General features: G+C 46.5%; 1 protein-coding gene across 1 annotated transcript in view; it reads left to right on the top strand.

The window, feature by feature from the left end:
* Window positions 1-18,906, top strand: part of igf1ra (insulin-like growth factor 1a receptor) — a 69,104-nt gene that overhangs the window by 35,768 nt on the left and 14,430 nt on the right. Inside the window, exons 3-10 of the mRNA XM_069685771.1 lie at window positions 13,325-13,625; window positions 14,502-14,638; window positions 15,078-15,222; window positions 15,842-16,050; window positions 16,137-16,263; window positions 17,943-18,178; window positions 18,275-18,442; window positions 18,620-18,827. Of these exons, the coding sequence (XP_069541872.1) occupies window positions 13,325-13,625; window positions 14,502-14,638; window positions 15,078-15,222; window positions 15,842-16,050; window positions 16,137-16,263; window positions 17,943-18,178; window positions 18,275-18,442; window positions 18,620-18,827 (1,531 nt within the window). The remainder of the gene's footprint in view (window positions 1-13,324; window positions 13,626-14,501; window positions 14,639-15,077; window positions 15,223-15,841; window positions 16,051-16,136; window positions 16,264-17,942; window positions 18,179-18,274; window positions 18,443-18,619; window positions 18,828-18,906) is intronic.

Here is an 18,906-nt window from a genome sequence, read left to right as displayed (position 1 = left end):
ACATGCAGAAGACAGCTCTGCTCTCAGAATATCCTCTATTGTAATCTATGTTTTGCTGTGACATTACTCCCATTCATTATTCATCAACCATTCATGAGGTATCACAGATTTTGGGTCATAACATGGAGAAAAAAAAGGCTCCCCACACGTGTGTTTACATTCTCAGAGCATGTGTGTAGCATGTCTGCAGTGCAGCGTGCCTCAGGCCCCCTGTTGGTGCTCTTACACTGCTGCAGCCCGGTCCGTTGAGTTGTGTGAGGTCTCTAACGACAGGAAGACAAAGGCATATTTTTCTGGGCAGGGGGCTCCAAAGTGGGCGGCAGTGTTGCGTGCCCCCCCCAACTGAAGGAGAAAGTTGTCTGTGGCCTTGAGAGCAGAGAAAGAGAGGAGGGGGCTTGTGGCCCACTGTTTTCAAACTGTGTCTTTATTTCCCCCCCTGACTGTGAGTGTGCCACAGCACTTCACAATGAAGGCCATTGTTTGTTTGGGGGTAGAAAGCGTGGGTATTTTGTTTCAATCATTTCTCCAAGTCTTGTGTTTGACACGGTGGGGGCTTAGCACTTCCTGTGGTTGGAGGCAGGCTTGTTCTCTGTGCCCATTTCCCTGCCTCTCTGCTGGCATCTGTCCCCTTTGCCCTCTGTGTCATCCTTTGAGTGCTCCCAGTTACTGTATGTTCACACCAGAGGAGTTTAGATGACGAGGCTGCAACTTTCTGGATGATCTTCATCGTCGGGCGAGCTAGCTGGGAGGCAGTTGGCTGTAGGTGGTTTAATTTGTGGAGAGTAGAGAAGATCCCTCTACATCCCCCTTCTCTACACCCCTCTGCAGCCCCTTCTGCCCGCAGGGCTATGATGACATTTCACCTCTCTTACGTGTGCTGACTCCTCCTTAATCCGCCTAAGAGCTAATCTCACATGGAGGGATGTGATCCTGGACTGAACACTACGTCAACACTGACTGTGGCAGAGTAAGAAGCAGATGACCGGCTAACTTACACACACTCTTGTCACCACCATCTTTATTGGACGTGGAGCACCTGTCCGGCACAAGGATCGATTAAGACCTCCACAAACAGCCACATGTCTGTTTAAATACACTGGATTAAAAGATGTTCTGATTTCTCTTTTTCTTCCAGCACAGCTTTTATATATTAGGCAATTATTTCCCAATGTTCGCCCTTTTCTGAGTGTCTTTCCCGCTTTTACTTCATAGCTGGAGACATATCACAGTGCAGCCCAGCTGGTTATTTAGTGCGCTGTCGGGTAGTGAAAATGTCAAGCCGAGTCTTTCACAATAAAATATTATGAAGCATGATGCACAAATCAAAACTCCTCATTTGGCTTGTGTTGATAAAGAAATGCGTCCATGAGCTCTAAAAAATTATGGCATATGTGCAGTGTGTGTGTGTGTGTGTGCGAGTGTGTGTGCGAGCGCATGGCTGTTCTTTCGTTCTTCTTTTGTTTTCCTGCTCCTTCCTTCTCTCTCTCTCTCTCTCTCTCTCTCTCTCTTCTCTCTTCCTGAGCAAGAGTGGCCATGTAAGCTGCTGAGGTCCCTAAAAGGGGCAAATGAAGCTGACTGTGTGTGAGTGTGTGTGATGGAGAGAGAGAGAGAAGAGAGAAGGAGGAGGAGGAAGAAACGAACTCTCCGCCCACCCTGAAAAGAGGAGGTGAAAAATGGGGATAGGAGCATGATGTCACTGGCAGCCAATAGGAAGTGTGGGCCGGGGACCGTTGAGCTTGTCCGGCTGCGTCCACATCGCCTGCCCTCTTCTGCTGTTGGTACAGTAAGGCCAGGGAGGGCTTTATCCATAGTCTGGCATTCACCTCTGACCTTTGACCTTTGACCTATGTGCATGTTTGGGGCCCAAATAGCCAGGTCCTGTACTCCCAGTCTCCATGCTCTTGCAGCTGATGTGCCCCTCTCCCTAATCTGAGCACAGCCTGTTTAGATTAGATAGGGTACTGCCACTTCAATGCTTTCCCTCTATCATGACTGTACCGCCTGTGTTTGAGGCCAGAAGTGAACGGGAGACTTGCGTCATGGTAAAATCTGATTAACACCCAAACTTAGGTGGAAACTGAGGAGCTGTGTCTGTGCTGAGCCTGCGAGTGAAACTTACTGAAAGTGACGTAACCACCAATTTGAGACTTGTAAACAGTGACGTTTTTACACTCCTCTGTGCAGGCTTTGTGAGACGGCCATATTTGGGGCTGTTGTTACCCAATTACTAATGAGGGCATGCTTTTATGAGTTCACTGTTTTTACTGTAATTGGCGCCTTTACATTTACATGGTTACTCACACTGTGAGTGTTTGATTGTGAGCATCATCAGCTTGGATTAAAGGAGATGTTTAAGGTAATGGAGCCCCTACTTTTAGGATTCAGACATCTCTGAAGCATGCTGCCTCCACGACTGCTCCTCTTTGGCCTTATCAGTGCGCAAACATGGCACAAAGTCGGCAGTAAGTGCCTTTATTCTTCTGTGTTGTTCAGCTGCCCATGAAGCACCTGAAGCTGTAAGCTTTTAACTCCCTGAGCAGATAGGAAACAGGGAAATAAGTACCAGGTTTGTGCGTTTTTAAGGGGAAGCAAACTCCTTTGCTTTTTGGTCTGTTTCATGTGAAATGAAGCTGTGTATGCGATAAACACTACATCAATACAATATTGTTTTACTGTGATACCATCTGGGGACATGGTATCTTATTAGACTATTACACTTGAAAGGACAAGCCTAAAGTCTGGGGAGAAAAGACTCAGTGTCCCGTCGTAACAGATGTTAACTCTGGGCACGACTGTCCCTGCTGAACCCACAGCTTGTCCTTTTTAAAGAACGAGCGAGGCCTCACAAAAAGGATACTGTGTGTACCCTGAAGAAACTCACTGTGAAAATGAAATTAAGTGGAGGAAAAAGGAAACCCTAAATCCAGATGTCATATTTGAAGTGGCTAATAAGACTGTACAGAACGTCGGGCTCCACTGAGGTGGCAGACACTGAGGCGTAAATATCCCAGAGAGAGAAGAGGGGGATGCAGTGGAGAAACATTTCACCGCAGTGTGTGCGCGCGTGCCAGAAAACAGCCACTGTCATCTGTAAGACAAGGAAGCTGCAGTCAGACTCGCATACAGAGACTGCAATGTATGTCATTTTAAGTTTGGTTACACTGTCCTTAAATAGCCGCCCCCATGTATGCACAAACATAAAGTGTAGGATTTACAGTCCACTGGCTGATCAGCTCAGTAATCGACTAATGGCCTTTGCAGTGTTTGCAGAGCACTCCGTTCTAACCTGGTACGAACCCCCGCAATGATCGCAAACTTATCCCCAGCTTAAGGCAAATGTTGCTATGCTTAATCAGGATTACGGCCTCCTTGAAGTCAATTTGAAATGAAGATGTGTCAGTTTGAATGCAGACGCCGTGCCAGGAGGGAGAATGTATGCCGGACGGCGTGCCAGGACAAAGTCTGGGCACCGTGTGCCGCAAAGCTGCAGATGGTCATCTACAGAAATAGGCCCTGGCATTCAGAAGCACTACTATTCTGATGCTCTGATGATGACAGGCTGGACCAAGTTTGGGTATAGAGTAAAATGTTACATCAAGCACAGCACAGGGTCACATTTTACAGGTACAATACACAGCCAAGCACCTGAGCCGCATCAAGCTGTAAGGTGCGATCAGCTGGTGGTGTTTCTCTCCAGCATAGAAAAGCGTTTGTGTGATCAGTACAATATTTAATTTATACTAAGGGAACTAAGCATGAGTCTTTAGTGACTGTCTTCATGGGTGTCTCCTCTACACTCCCAACAGGGATTAGAGCGCAGTGTGTAGGAGGCTGCGGGGATGTGAGGGGCTTGACATGCTCTCACTAACCCTCAGCCAGCACAGCGCAGCGCTGCACTGCCAGGAAACACACTGCATTTAATGAAGCAGATCTGGGAAGTCAGGTATTTTTAGAGCCACTTTTAGTGAGAGGAAACACCTCAGAATCTGTGAAAAAAGCATGCCCGAGTCTCCCACAAGTCGCCTTTCCCATACTAATGCCTATCTTAGCATCGTTCTTAGCAATGCAGCCTGTCACCTGCTGTGCCTGCGACTGACGCGGTGATTTCTGTGAATGTCAATGAACATTTAAGTATCGGCGTTTTGATTTTTACCCCTGACTGTCGCACTGATTTTGTTTCTTAAAATGACCCACAAAAGCATCACAAATGCAGCAGGGGATGCACATTTCAAAATAAGAGTCTCAGACCAGGCATGTGAATGATGAAATAAGATTTAGACGCATCGTTCAAAGTAACGCTCTAATGATTCTGAGCCATAAATCTGTTTTATTGCTTACTGCCCATTTATTTAAACACCATCCAAGTCATGACAGCAGCGCTGAGTGAGTCCTCAGAGTGAGTTGGAGAGCTGCCGGATTTAATGAGGAAGACAGTCGCAAAGACCCGTCTTTGTAGTACAAAACTGACAGTGGAGGGATGATCAGGGACTCTGGGACTCTGGGCTCACCAGAAGTCCGGCCTACAGGGACTCAGAGGTTCATGTCTGACCCTGCTGGTCAGTTCTACACATGAACATTTGGATTCCCTGTGAAGTAGGGCTTTTTTTTAAAGGGAGTTTTTAACACTTTTGTCTTTCTATATTTTTACCTCAGCTCTGGAGGTTCTTGATGCTGTTTGTCTAATAGCTTACCGGTTCACAGAAAATCTTCTGACTTGTTTTTCATTGAAGTTGTAAGTCGATTTTCAGCTCATCTGGATTTGATCCAATAATAACATATAGTGGTTGTGCTTGCAGATTTGCATCTTGCTCTATGAATGCCCTTTAGTTTTATAAAATATGTTTTTGTCATTTATGAATCTGCAGATTATTTTCAACTCATTGTTTTGCAGAAAAACAGTGTTAGAAAATGATTAAAAGTACCTGACATACCCCTTTCGCTCCTATATTGACGCGGGTTTTCCAGACCCGGGAATACCCACTAATAAATGCCAGTGAAGTATACTCCTGTAGGTCTCTTTTCTGCTGCGCCGGAGACAGGGTTAGTAAACGATGAAGATGTTATGTTGGTTAGGACTTTATTGTATCTATTACTCATTCAGTCTGTTTATCAAACTCGGCGGCAACAAATTTGGAATGATGTCCGAGCGCTGCTCGGACGGAGACGGGCGGAATTTGTAGATGAGATAACAAGGTGTGGCAGAAGTTACCGACCGAGCAATGCATCGCACCGGAAAGTGGGCGAACAATAGCGTGTCAACAAGGGTTTTGTGTTCCCACCAATGCAGATCGGAGCCGAGGCGAGAATTATCCAGGTCTACTGCAGAGTCACTTGACCCGGGTCTGAATGCCTTTCCAATTAAGCAAAAAAGCCGGATGTTTTTTGACCAGTGGGAAAGCTGCTTTACAGTCAGAAACAACAGTCCAGAGCATAAAGATATTTACACCTCTAAATATAGATTATGAAATAATATAGTAGAAAAGTAGACAATTATTTTCCTGTCAATCATCCAATCAATACATCTTTTCAGCTTTGCATGAATAGATTCAAGCATCACTAGGATTTATCAATAGGATTTGTGTGTAGTACCTCTGCAGCATGGTTAATGTCAGTGTATCCCTGCCTGTCATGCTGTATTACGACCTCTGTTTACCAGGCATATGACGGCTAATATTTAATAACTACCTTCAATGAATCAAAATCAAAATAATACAAAATAATGTTAAAGTAGATTCTAATTTTCATTTTATGTTTTGGGAAAATACCAGAAAAAGTGGATCTTCTTACTCACTTTTTCCACAGTTTAATGCTCTTTAATAGCTTTCAGACCGTCCTCTTCCTCCTCCGTGATAAAAACAAAGTGTTCTCACATGTGACGGTGCTGCATACCTGTGTCCTGTTAGGGAGTGCAATCAACAACAAAGCAACAACAGAAACAGCAGCAGCTGCAGGATGGGTCTGAGCCTGAGGGTAGAAGGAAGGGCTGTTTGTGTGTGTCAGTGTGTGTGTGTGTGTGTGTTGTTGTGACTGAATGCGAGTGAGGGGAAATGCCACGCATGCCTGAACACACAGACCAGCACATAGTTGTGTGAAAAACACATTGCTGGTCTTTAGTGGGCATGGGAGTGGAAGAGACCCAGGAACAGTGGGACGGGGAGGAGCGGGGCTCACACACACCTTTGTGAGCAGGACTGAACAGAGATTTAGCCGAGCTCTCCTGAGCCAGCTGTCTGCATGAGAAAATCACATCATGACTCTGTGCAGTGTCCCCCCCCTCCTCTGAAAAAAGCCCTCTGATCAGCAGAACATGCACAGCTGAAAATGTGAAAAACACCACTTTAGATTAGATCGGTCCATCACGGCTCCTGAGACTCTCAGCAGCGAGACGGGCTGGAATCTGTGATGCGGTTTGACTTTGGCTGTGAGAGGAGGAAGCATCCTCTCTCTGGCCGTCTGCGCTGATGTGGTTTAAACAAGTGTCTGGAGTGATCCACTGGGGGCTCCCAGGGAGGATCGGGTTGCCGGATGAGGATGTGGCCTGATGGAGCTCGGGGAGCTGGGGGGGTCGGCCCGAGATCCAAGGCTGCAGCAGCCCCTGATAGGCCGTCTGCTCCTGTACTCCTGTACTTCTCCTACTGTCTGCTCCTGTACTCCTGTTCTTCTCCTACTGTCTGCTCCTGTACTCCTGTTCTTCTCCTACTGTCTGCTCCTGTACTCCTGTTCTTCTCCTACTGTCTGCTCCTGTACTCCTGTTCTTCTCCTACTGTCTGCTCCTTTTACTCTGGTTCTTCTCCTACTGTCTGCTCCTGTACTCCTGTTCTTCTCCTACTGTCTGCTCCTGGTCTCCTGTTCTTCTCCTACTGTCTGCTCCTTTTACTCTGGTTCTTCTCCTACTGTCTGCTCCTGTACTCCTGTTCTTCTCCTACTGTCTGCTCCTGTACTCCTGTTCTTCTACTACTGTCTGCTCCTTTTACTCTGGTTCTTCTCCTACTGTCTGCTCCTGTACTCCTGTTCTTCTCCTACTGTCTGCTCCTGGTCTCCTGTTCTTCTCCTACTGTCTGCTCCTTTTACTCTGGTTCTTCTCCTACTGTCTGCTCCTGTACTCCTGTTCTTCTCCTACTGTCTGCTCCTTTTACTCTGGTTCTTCTCCTACTGTCTGCTCCTGTACTCCTGTTCTTCTCCTTCTGTCTGCTCCTGGTCTCCTGTTCTTCTCCTACTGTCTGCTCCTTTTACTCTGGTTCTTCTCCTACTGTCTGCTCCTGTACTCCTGTTCTTCTCCTACTGTCTGCTCCTTTTACTCTGGTTCTTCTCCTACTGTCTGCTCCTGTACTCCTGTTCTTCTCCTACTGTCTGCTCCTGGTCTCCTGTTCTTCTCCTACTGTCTGCTCCTTTTACTCTGGTTCTTCTCCTACTGTCTGCTCCTTTTACTCTGGTTCTTCTCCTACTGTCTGCTCCTGTACTCCTGTTCTTCTCCTACTGTCTGCTCCTGGTCTCCTGTTCTTCTCCTACTGTCTGCTCCTTTTACTCTGGTTCTTCTCCTACTGTCTGCTCCTGGTCTCCTGTTCTTCTCCTACTGTCTGCTCCTTTTACTCTGGTTCTTCTCCTACTGTCTGCTCCTGGTCTCCTGTTCTTCTCCTACTGTCTGCTCCTGGTCTCCTGTTCTTCTCCTACTGTCTGCTCCTGTACTCCTGTTCTTCTCCTACTGTCTGCTCCTGGTCTCCTGTTCTTCTCCTACTGTCTGCTCCTGTACTCCTGTTCTTCTACTACTGTCTGCTCCTGTACTCCTGTTCGACTACCACTGTCTGCGCCTTTTACTCCTGTTCTGCTCCTACTGTCTGCTCCTTTTACTCCTGTTCTTCTCCTACTGTCTGCTCCTGTACTCCTGTTCTTCTCCTTCTGTCTGCTCCTGGTCTCCTGTTCTTCTCCTACTGTCTGCTCCTTTTACTCCTGTTCTGCTCCTACTGTCTGCTCCTGCACTCCTGTTCTTCTCCTACTGTCTGCTCCTGGTCTCCTGTTCTTCTCCTACTGTCTGCTCCTGGTCTCCTGTTCTTTTCCTACTGTCTGCTCCTGGTCTCCTGTTCTTCTCCTACTGTCTGCTCCTGCACTCCTGTTCTTCTCCTACTGTCTGCTCCTGGTCTCCTGTTCTTTTCCTACTGTCTGCTCCTGGTCTCCTGTTCTTCTCCTACTGTCTGCTCCTGGTCTCCTGTTCTTCTCCTACTGTCTGCTCCTGTACTCCTGTTCGACTACCACTGTCTGCGCCTTTTATACCTGTTCTTCTCCTACTGTCTGCTCCCGCTCTCCTTTTCTGCTTCCTCACTGTCTACTACTGTACTCCTCTTCTACCACCACTGTCTGCTCCTTTACTCCTCTTCAGCCTCCTCACTGTCTCCTCCTGCTCTCAGCTCTGGTAACCTGAGCTCACTGGTTCCCAGTCCTCACAGAGTGGGAGTATTCACCTCCCCACAGTGAACTGGATTACTGTGGTGTGCAGGAGAGTGAATGCTTCAGTAAATGGAGGTGATGTAGAGATAAATTTAATCACGTCCTAATGGAGCTGCGGCCCCGTTTATACTGTGGAGCACGGACGGGCGCTGTGATTGACACTTAACGGTGCAGCTAACAGTCACCCTCGCATCATGCAGTCATCATGAGCACATCATGTTGGATCATGCACTATTTTATATTGACTTGGCTCGTCGCATTGTATTCATCACGCCCTAGTTTTCTGAACATGCATATGTATTTTTATTTTTTTCATTTTTATTTGATTATTATTAAACTGATTTATACTTTATGTATGTAACTAATATGTCTTTAATATAACAATTGAGATGTATCATCTCCTGCAGAATCCTTCACTTTGATTCCCCCCTTTGCTTCCACACAGCCCAGTCATGTTGTTTATCTCCCACTTCAGGGTCAGCAGTATTTACAGGAGCAAAGTGACTAAGGCTTGTTGTTGAGTAAGCGACGTCTGTTCAGGTTCTCCCGTAACTTATGGTTCCTCCGAATCAGTGGAAAAGCCGTGCTTAATCGCTATGGTTACCGACTCCCCCTCCCTCCCTCCCCACGCCTGCTCAAGAGAGGACTTGTTTACCATCTCTGCTCCAGACTCAATAACATGTCAGTCATCGGGATTAGAACCTCCCCTGCCCACCTGCCATTGGTCGAGCACGTTGCTCCCAGTTTAACCCCCACCCTCCTCTTTCCCGACACCCTCCTCCCCTCGGCTCCTCCCCTCGAGCCCCACTGTGAATAATGAATGATTTCCCAACTGTCTGTCACGCTTCCTACTTATCTTCAGTGACACAGGGAAAAACATACCGCGCTTTGATATGTCATGAAGAGTGAAACATTTCATCTTTCACTCCATCGTTTCTCTGCCTCGCGCTTAAGATTGGCTGTGGGAGAAATCTATCAGTTAACCAAACTCTTTGTATTTTCACACCATGCTTCTTCTTCTTCTTCTTCCTCTTCAAAGGAGGCAGTGGGCTGCTGGCAGTAAACGTGTCACCAGCCTCCTAATGTAAACAGTGTAGTAGTCGACTAACACAGCGTGCTCTCCAGCAAACGGGACATGACTCGCATTCAGATGAGCAGAATGCTGCACCGCAATCCTCTTCCTCTTGTGCACCGGCGTTTTTTTATTCAATAAGGCACTTTTTTTTTCAATAATCTAACTTTGAACTCTCTGACCGATCCTCCTACCTACACACACACACACACACACACACACACACACCCATCGCCAGGCAGACAGTGCTGAAATCTAGCCATCACTCAGATTGAAGCTGCTTTTTTTGTCGATGCAGACTGTGGGGGAAAGGGGAGGGGCAACGCATGGTTGAAGGGCTCTGGGTCACATGACCCTGAACCCCCCTTGCATGCTGCTTTAAGAAGGCAAGGCCAGCCTGACGGAGGAATACATTTAAAGCTTGCCCTCTCTTTTACTCTGCCGCATGCTCACGTATTTTCTTGCATGTTATTTATTTCACATTACACCTCCAGGATCATGTTTGTAGCTTAAATAGCCTCCTGCTCTCGAGTTTCTGCAGCAATTCCCGAAGTTGTTATTGTGTTGTTGCTGCACGTAACAAGTAATTAACATCCCCCCCCCCCCCCTTGTATCCTCTGCAGCCGAAAACATTCTGCAGATTCTTTGCATAGTCCAGCGACTGACGGATACCTTTAAGAGCAAAAAAACAAACACACAGCACTTCTCTGTCTCCGGGCCTATTAGCGATGCCTCTTCCTTTCCCTGCGGCTGCATTTCATGGCGGTTGCAGGGAAACACCACCACCACCACCACCGCCGCCACCTCAGCTGCTGTTGTGTCATTTACGTACTATTGGTGAAATATCCCTCACACGTGTCCCAGGTCTCTGGCGAGCGGCGGAGGCAGGCCGGTGGTTTGCGACGCTGTCTGACCCGACTGTGTTTGCTCTGGAGTTGTGTAACTACTGTATGAGAGAAACATCATCATCACCACGCTCCCCACCCCCCCTCTCCCGGCTGTTTGACTTCTTCGACTCTGCAGCCTTATTGTCAAAGTTCTTGTTCCTGCAGCTTCTTCTTTGCAGCGCATAGCTTATGTAATACAGTGAGTGCTGAAATGGGGTCAAATACCAACCTGCTGATGCCCCTAGTTTATTCCTGCTCGTATTAAACATCCACTCAGGCGGCTACGAGGATGATGACGTCTTATGTGAAGAGGAGCCCCTTGTTAGGTAGTCCCTTTCCTTTGAAGTAGTGGAAACCCACAATGCCCTGCATAGCTATGTGTAGAGAGCAGCAGCGTGGAAATAGGGCTGCATTAGGAGCATCTATAAATAGTGGATTGTATCCTTGATACCACGGGTTGTTTGGTCACACAGTGAAACCGGGTCGACTTATATGGATTTAAGGCAGCGGCCCCCCTCTCCCTCCCTCGTCTGTCTTCTGCAGGACGGCATGCATGTTTGGAATTTCTCTCCATTGAGGAATCTGTTAAAATGATGCAGAAGGAAGGACGGGACCTCCTCCAATACGGCTCATTAGAGTTTGCTTTGGCTGCCCCCTTTTGGTAGGATTCCAAGAAAATGTAGCCTCTCTTGTTGTTTTTTTTTCTCCTCCCACCTCACTCTGCATATGTGCAACACCGGTTGGCCTTCTTTAAACACACTAAAGCCTGCATCATATTTCCAATCAAACCACAGCTGTCATGTGAGGACCCGCGCGTGTTGGCAAAAAAAAGGACTTGGCCATTTTCCTTGGAGGCGATCCAGATTAGTTAAACTGTTCATGAGGTAGTACGGAGCGGGTCGGCTCCTTGTGTGGCAGAACATGTACGTAGTTTGGATCTATACTTAGCGCAGGAAAGGCCAGATAGCTAAATACTCTCACGCCATGCACAAACTGGTCCAGGTCTGTCTTATCAGGAGGCGATTATTCGGAATTCCTGCAGTGAATTAAACAATAAAGATATTGTATCAAGTCGACTGAATGACATTTTCTTATTGTTACAGAATCCTGCAGGAAGTTTCCAAGCACACTGTTTCACCTCTTCTGTACGATTAGATGTGACTGAATGTGAGACAGCATGGCGAGTACTTGAGAAACTGTCAGGAGCGGGAACGATCATCGCTCCCCTTCCCCCTGTGAAGCCGAACTGGAGCTGGCACCGTGGGAGTGTGTGTGTGTTTGCTCTGCAGCACTGCTGTAGTGCACCGTCACGTTCCTACCCTACACAGATGTTTTGTAAAGGCAACATGAAATATTCATGCAGAGATTAGCTCAGCAGCCGGCTTCATTCTCTTCCTGACTGATTCACAAAACCGAGCGATGCTCCGGCACCCGCCTTTAATTTAAAAGCAAAAAAAACCAAAAACAAGCCGAGCTCCTTTTTCCTCTCTCTCTCTGGCACGCAGACACGTTCACATACCAACATGCGTTTGCACACATGTCACACACACACATGCATTCTTCATCATGTGTGCTCCTATTAGAGTGAGTCTCATTAGGATGGATGGATGAGGACAATGAAGTAAAATTAGTGTCACATTCTTGCAGATTGTAATCACACACATGAAAGAGAGTGCTGAAATGTGTACTTTTGTCTGAGCATGTGTGATTGTGTGTGTGTGTGTGTGTGCGCATTTCCTTCCAGCTCTGGCTTTGCACCAGGAGGCGGTTGCTAAGGAACCAGGAGTGCTGTGCCTCTTATTTCAGCTCCGTTCAGCGTAGTTCAGTTCAGCTTTATTGCCCCTGTGGGGGAATTTGTTTTGCAGCAACAAAGAGCATAACAATAAATAGAAAACACTTAAGGCCCTAATACACAAACAACACAAGGGTGAGGGGGTTGAGGAGGGTTTTTCCTGCCTGAGCAATTTCTCATAAACACGGAAAGGCAGATTTCTCTCAACAAACTCTGATAGATTTCTTATCTGTTTCACATTTCCCAGAAGAAACTCGAACCCTTGACTCGGTGTTTCCTAGTGCAGCTCTTTATCCTCAAGCAGGGAGCAAAAATCATTGTCACCGGCCCTTTAACAATCATTCACACAGGTCCACACACACACGCACACACACACACACCAGGTGCTTTTTCTATGGAGTGGACTCATTTAAAAGTAGGACAGCCGTGCCTGCAGTGTCTCCACATTAGTTAACAGTGGGAATCATCTGCTTTCCTCACTTTACATCTGCTTTTTCCAGAGTGCTTCTCTATAAATAGGCTACAGTGAAAAACAGCTTTGGAGCATTAAAAACAGACACTTTCCATTCGCCGCTTGTGTCTCTGTTGATTACATTGTAAAGCTGATCAGAAGAACCTGAAGGCACCGAACAAATGAGTCTTATTTCTTTAAAAAATACTTCTGTGTAACTTTTTTGGAAAGACTTATTATTTCTCTGCGCTTGATGCATTAATGTCCCCTTTCTTAGCTCGGTTAAATAAATCTGACAGACTGTCGGGGTGCACAATCTGTCAAACGCACTATTTATCGGCCCTGAGCTACGGAGCTTATTGATAACACATTGTTATGGGTTTTGGTTTCTCAGTGATGCTCGGTAAACAGTGAGGAGCTTCTATTATTCATGTTGCTCAAGCTTAATTTGAAACACCCCACGCCATCATTTTTACTGTGGCTTTTTTTTCTCACAGCTTGGAAGGATGTACAGTAGTGTCTCTCCTCTTTAGAGCTTTTAGTTTAAGAGGGAGTGAGAGTTCAGTTTGAGATGCAATGTGTCTTATCTTTCTTGATAAAGGAGTAATAATGAAGTAAGATAATTTGATGTCTTCAATCTGTTCTGACCTCTCTCCTGTCTTTGTGTCTGTCTCCTTCAGTTTGCCCCGATCACTGCAAGCTCGCCTGCACAGACCTCGGAGAGTGCTGCCACAGCCAGTGCCTCGGCAGCTGCACCGAACCCAACAACGACATGGCCTGCTCCGCCTGCCTCCACTACCACCACGGGGGCCGCTGCGTCCCCGACTGTCCCACGGACACATACAAGTTCGAGGGCTGGCAGTGCATCACCATGGACGTGTGCTCCCAGGTGCACCTGACCAGCGACAACAACTTCGTCATCCACGGGGGAGAGTGTATGCCCGACTGCCCGCCCGGCTTCACGCGCAACGAGACTAATCGGTAAAGACGTAGCTCTCGCTTCTGGTTCAGGTCCTGATGGTGTGAAAGTGCAACGCAGGGTGACGTTATATCTGCGATTCTTCAAGGCTTAACTTGTTTAATGTTCTGTGTTTGAACGTGCGGCTCATCATAACCGCTTCTGTTTCATAGAGAGAGCCAGAGGTCTTACTATTAAGTCCGTTCAGATGTTTCTGTGAATAGATGAGTTAATTCTCTTCAGTATTCTGAGATATTCATTTTCACTGTGTATTTCTGCTTAATTAATTAGTTTGCATGAAGCATCCTTGAGCTGAACTTCACCTGACCGGGCCCTTCACAGGTTCCTTTCTTAGAGAGGATCTCAAAGCTCAAGTGCTGAAGGTTAAAAGCATGTTGCACTAATAAAGATTCAAGTGAAGCCTCCCCAGACTGTGAAGAGAGTGTGAATCTCTCACCACCAGTCGATTTAACACATTAATTCTTAAGAGATTCAGCTCAAAGGTCCACCTGACATCTCCTGTTAACAAGACTTCTTTTGTCTGCAACTTTCCTCCCTGTTTTCTCTCCGTGATTCCCAAACTTTCCGCTTTCGTGTCTCAGCTGCTGTATGTTTTTTGGCCTCACCGCTGCTGTTTTGTCTCTGAGGTCAATACAGTGAGTCACTCTCTCACGAAAGAGAGTTCAGCCGAGGCCCCATAAAAGATTAAACTCTCAGTTTGAGCGGTGACCTTGTATCTTTCAGTTAATTTATTTGCTTGAATCCTTTGGAATGCTTGGGAGGTAGGGATGGGAGTGGACGGATGAATTCAGAGGGAGGTTGAAAAGTTCACGTCGGGTTCTTTATGCTAAATCTCTTTCTTCTCATGAACCTCTTCCCTATTGTTTCGCTGCGCACAGAATGCTATGCAGCGCCTGCAACGGCCCGTGCGACAAGCCCTGCACGTCCTTCGTCATCGACTCCGTGGACGCGGCTCAGCTTCTCAAGGAGTGCACCGTCATCGAGGGCAACCTGGACATCAACATCCGCCGTGGAAGTGAGTGCAGCCTTCGCTGAATCTCTGTGTACACACTGTAAAATCTCCAGTTTAAATAAGTAGAGCACAATAAATACAGTCCACACAATGCAAGCAGACTAAACAAACTTTGCAACGCTGTGTTGCACCTGACTGATGAAAACAGATAAAGTGAAGAGCCTGATTGTGTAAGCTCCTGCGAGGGCCTCTAAATCAACATTACATCTGCTTCCTGCACTCTAACCCAATTATCACATTATGTTATAGTGCTGTTTATTTGCTCGGATGACAGGACATCTCCACATATGATAAATCGCCCACAATGTACTGCTCATTGGATTATTTGCATTAGGAGACAGCCGGGGTGTTACAGTACAAGTGGCCGTCCCTGTGGATTTCTAAATGTGCTTTTAATATGCTGTTGTGTGTTCCTGTGTGTGTGTTTATCTCCTGTCCCCAGATAACATAGCGTCTGAGCTGGAGAGCTTCATGGGATTGATCCAGACAGTGACGGGCTATGTGAAGATCCGACACTCCCACGCACTTGGCTCGCTGTCCTTCCTCAAGAGCCTGCGTAACATCAATGGGCAGGAACTCATCGACAAGTACGGCTCGTCTGCACTGTCTGTCTGACAGCTAATGTGTGCATATGTGTGTGTGTGTGTGTGGTGGCTGAGGGAGTTAGAGGACATGAGCAAACCTCAGTTACAGCCTTAGATAGTGGATCTGTGAGTTAATGTAAATGCATAGATCTAAATATAACAGTGTGTAGAGATCGACAACAGGTCCATCAGCCTCGCCTTCGCCGTGATATCAGCAGCAGTCTTAGATAAGAGGGAAAGGTTTTTTTGGGAATGGCCAAAGGGGTCATGGGAAATCCTGTCGCCCTCCTTGTTGCCGTTTCTCCCAGGGTTAAGTTTCACTCAGAGGAATGCAAAGGATGGCAGGCATGCGCTTCCCTCTGGAGGTGTTCTGCTGTGTTACTTGGACTGCACGAGCTCAGAGTGCGAGCACGGCTCTGTTTGTGTTTCACGTCTTCCTCTGTACAAACTCAGCTCATTGTCAGACAGGCACCAACCTGAGCTCGTGAGATGTCCACCTGTGTTAGTGCTTACCGCTGCCACCAGGTGGCACACTTTTAAAACCACATTCCTGTCAAACTTCTGTCTCACAAGTTTTTCTTCCTCTATATGAGACGTTTGTAACCTCCTCTTCTATCATCAGCATGTATGCATTCTCCGCCATCGACAACCAGCACCTGCAGTATCTGTGGGACTGGAACCAGCACAACCTGACTATCCTCAACGGACGTCTCTTCTTCCGTCTGAACCCCAAACTCTGCATGTCTGAGATCCACACCATGTGGGATAAGACGGGCATCACTGTGAAGCCAGAGGAAGGGGATTTCAGGAACAACGGGGAAAGAGCCAGCTGTGAGTGTATTTGCCTTAACTTTGTTCTGCCGTGATGTATCGTTTTAACTCTGCGTCTCATCGATGGTCCTGCTCTGTCTCAACAGGTGAAAGTCATGTCTTAAAATTCAAGTCTAACATCACATCGAGCCATACGATCAGGATGACGTGGGAGCGCTACCGGCCGCCGGACTACGGAGACCTCATCAGCTTCATCGTCTACTTCAAAGAGTCGTGAGTATTCGGAGGACAAACCTGTTATGCTCTATATTATAGGGCAATAAAATTAAGTCCAAACAGAGGTGTAAAAAGTACTGAAATATTCTACTAAGTAGAAGTTCTGTTATTTGACTGAAATTGTACTCAAGTAAAAGTAAAAAGTAGCTCACTTAGAAAGTACTTAAAGTAAGTTACTCAGTTACTTTCCCACCCCGCTGATTTTTATAATAAATTAATGTTGCCAAGGTTACCATTCACACACATATAAATAAAATAAAATGAAACTGTTTTTTTTAAACCTGGGCCCTATGTTTACATGTTTTGGTGTCAAAATAACGACAGATGGACCTTTTGTCAAAGAGAAAGATCCTTTGTTTAACCAGAAACAGCAGTTATATCGCTCTCTTCATCCCCACCAGACTCCATTGACAAAAACATCAATTCATACCTCATTTTACCTCGCAGAACACAGGAGTTGCTGATGGTCTACCGCTGCCTCGATCGGTTAGCTTGTTCATGTTATTGTGTGGTGTTTTAAAGGGTTAGTTCAGTTCCGAACTAACGTGTTTTACGATTTGTAACGACGCAGCCGTAGACCAGCAAGTCCCGTGTTCTGAGAGGTAAAATTACTGTTTTTGTCAATGCAGTCTGGTGGCTTTGAAGAGAGCGATCTAACGGCTGTTTGTGGTTTAACAAAAAGCTTCCTTCAGTCTGTGTCAAAGGTGACGTTTCCTCCGAACTATCTTCTGGCCCATTCATGGTTCACTCATGTTATTCGGGCCCGGGTAGTTGCAGCCCAGCTCTCCTTCTTCACTTCGGACTCAGTGAAAATCAACCGCTGCTTTGACGCGATGCATGACACTTTAATCTGATTGGCCTGTTTTGAGGCGATGCATTTGATTGGCGTCTGGTCCAAGTCAGTTTTTCTTTCTAGCTCATAATATCCGTAGATGAATATTTTACTCAGTAACGGATGGATGTACGAATGTATTTAGTTATTTAAAGCATGCTTAAGTAAAAGTAAAATGACTGACTTTGAAAAAAGAACAAGTAGATGAAAAAGCGACTCAATGACAGTAACGTGAGTGCTTGTAATTCGTTACTTCCACCTCTGCTCTACAGCACAACTTCTCTTTGCAAATGTTCCTTGAAAGTCTGACCTTAATGTTTCAAACACAGGGCTGCTCGCAAAATCAAAGCTATTTAATGGAATAAAATCCTAGATGATCATTTAAATCTGGCTTTGTATATTTTATTCTAATCAATACTAACTGTCTGCACTTGTTGGTTTGAGCTCTTGGATTGATTTCCTGCCTTCAAGGCATTCTGATTTCCGATGACCAGTGGAACAATTCCTCTAAGCAAAACAAACAACAGAGGTGACGTCAGAGTCACAACATCCATGTCTGCTTATTGTTCCAGGTCTGGCTTTGATTACCTGTCAGATTTTCTTAATGAACGGCTTCAAAGTGAACAAACGGCTGCCTTGGAGGAAGTAAATCAATCAAAAGTTGTGTGTTATGATTCGGGAAAAGTTGGCAGTCGTGTGAAATACACATTTGTAAATACAGGCATGAAATATACAAAAGCAACGGGAGACTTTTAGGATGAATCATATCTGCAAATGGGAACTAGAACGTGTTTGAATCCTGAGTTAATTTGTGTTAATGAACATCATTTCTTGTCTTCGACAGCCCTTTCCAGAACATCACCGAGTTTGACGGCCAGGATGGCTGCGGCTCCAACAGCTGGCACATGGTGGATGTGGATCTCCCTCAGGATAAAAACACTGACCCCAAAGTCAGTCTGCAGCACCTCAAGCCCTGGACCCAGTATGCTGTATTTGTGAAGGCCATCACCCTGCAGGTGGAGGACAAACACATCACAGGGGCAAAGAGCGACATAGTCTACATCCGCACACGCCCATCATGTAAGTCTGAGCATCAGTCTCTTATCATGAAGTGCTGCAGTTATTTCTCATGCTGTCTTTTACGTCATCTGTTTTTTTTTTTTAAACCTCTTGCAGTGCCGTCTATGCCCAAAGAGCCCCGTGCATTTGCCAACTCCTCAACCAAGCTGGTGGTGAAGTGGTCGCCTCCAGCTTTTCCAAACGGCAATCTAACCTACTACCTGATCCGCTGGCAGCGTCAGCCAGAAGACAGGGAGCTCTACCAACACAACTACTGCTCCAAAGGTCTGAATACCTTTATGTTTTTTGAGCTAACATACCAATGAGGTCTCTTACGCTCTGGCAAGTGGAAAGTGTATAAACTAAAATGCTAAACCTTTCTTTTACACAACTCTGTGCAGGAAACGTATCATAAGCAGCAGCTCTGGTCATCCCTAATCACTCTTGTTTCTCCTCAAACAGAGCTGAAGGTTCCGATCCGAGTCTCTGCCACGGGGCTCGCGGACATGGAAGACAACACCAAGCCCACCAAGTCCGACCTGGCAGGGGCAGAGAAGGGTCCCTGCTGCGTTTGCCAGAAGACGCCTGAGGAGAAGGACCGCGAGAAAGACGACCGCGTCTTCTTTAAAGTGTTCGAGAACTTCCTCCACAATGCCATCTTTCTACCCAGGTAAAGCAAACAACCCACCAACATGGAGGTTCGCAATGATCTCCTTAAACCGTTTACAGCTCCTGCTTGGTGCCCTCTT

This window comes from Semicossyphus pulcher, unplaced genomic scaffold (genome assembly GCF_022749685.1).
Source record: "Semicossyphus pulcher isolate SPU_LCO1_2020_fin unplaced genomic scaffold, fSemPul1.0.p SCAF_8, whole genome shotgun sequence".
NCBI classification, from domain to species: Eukaryota; Metazoa; Chordata; class Actinopteri; order Labriformes; family Labridae; genus Semicossyphus; species Semicossyphus pulcher.
Note: the sequence above shows the minus strand (reverse complement) of the source record. Positions and strands in the feature narration are given on the sequence as shown.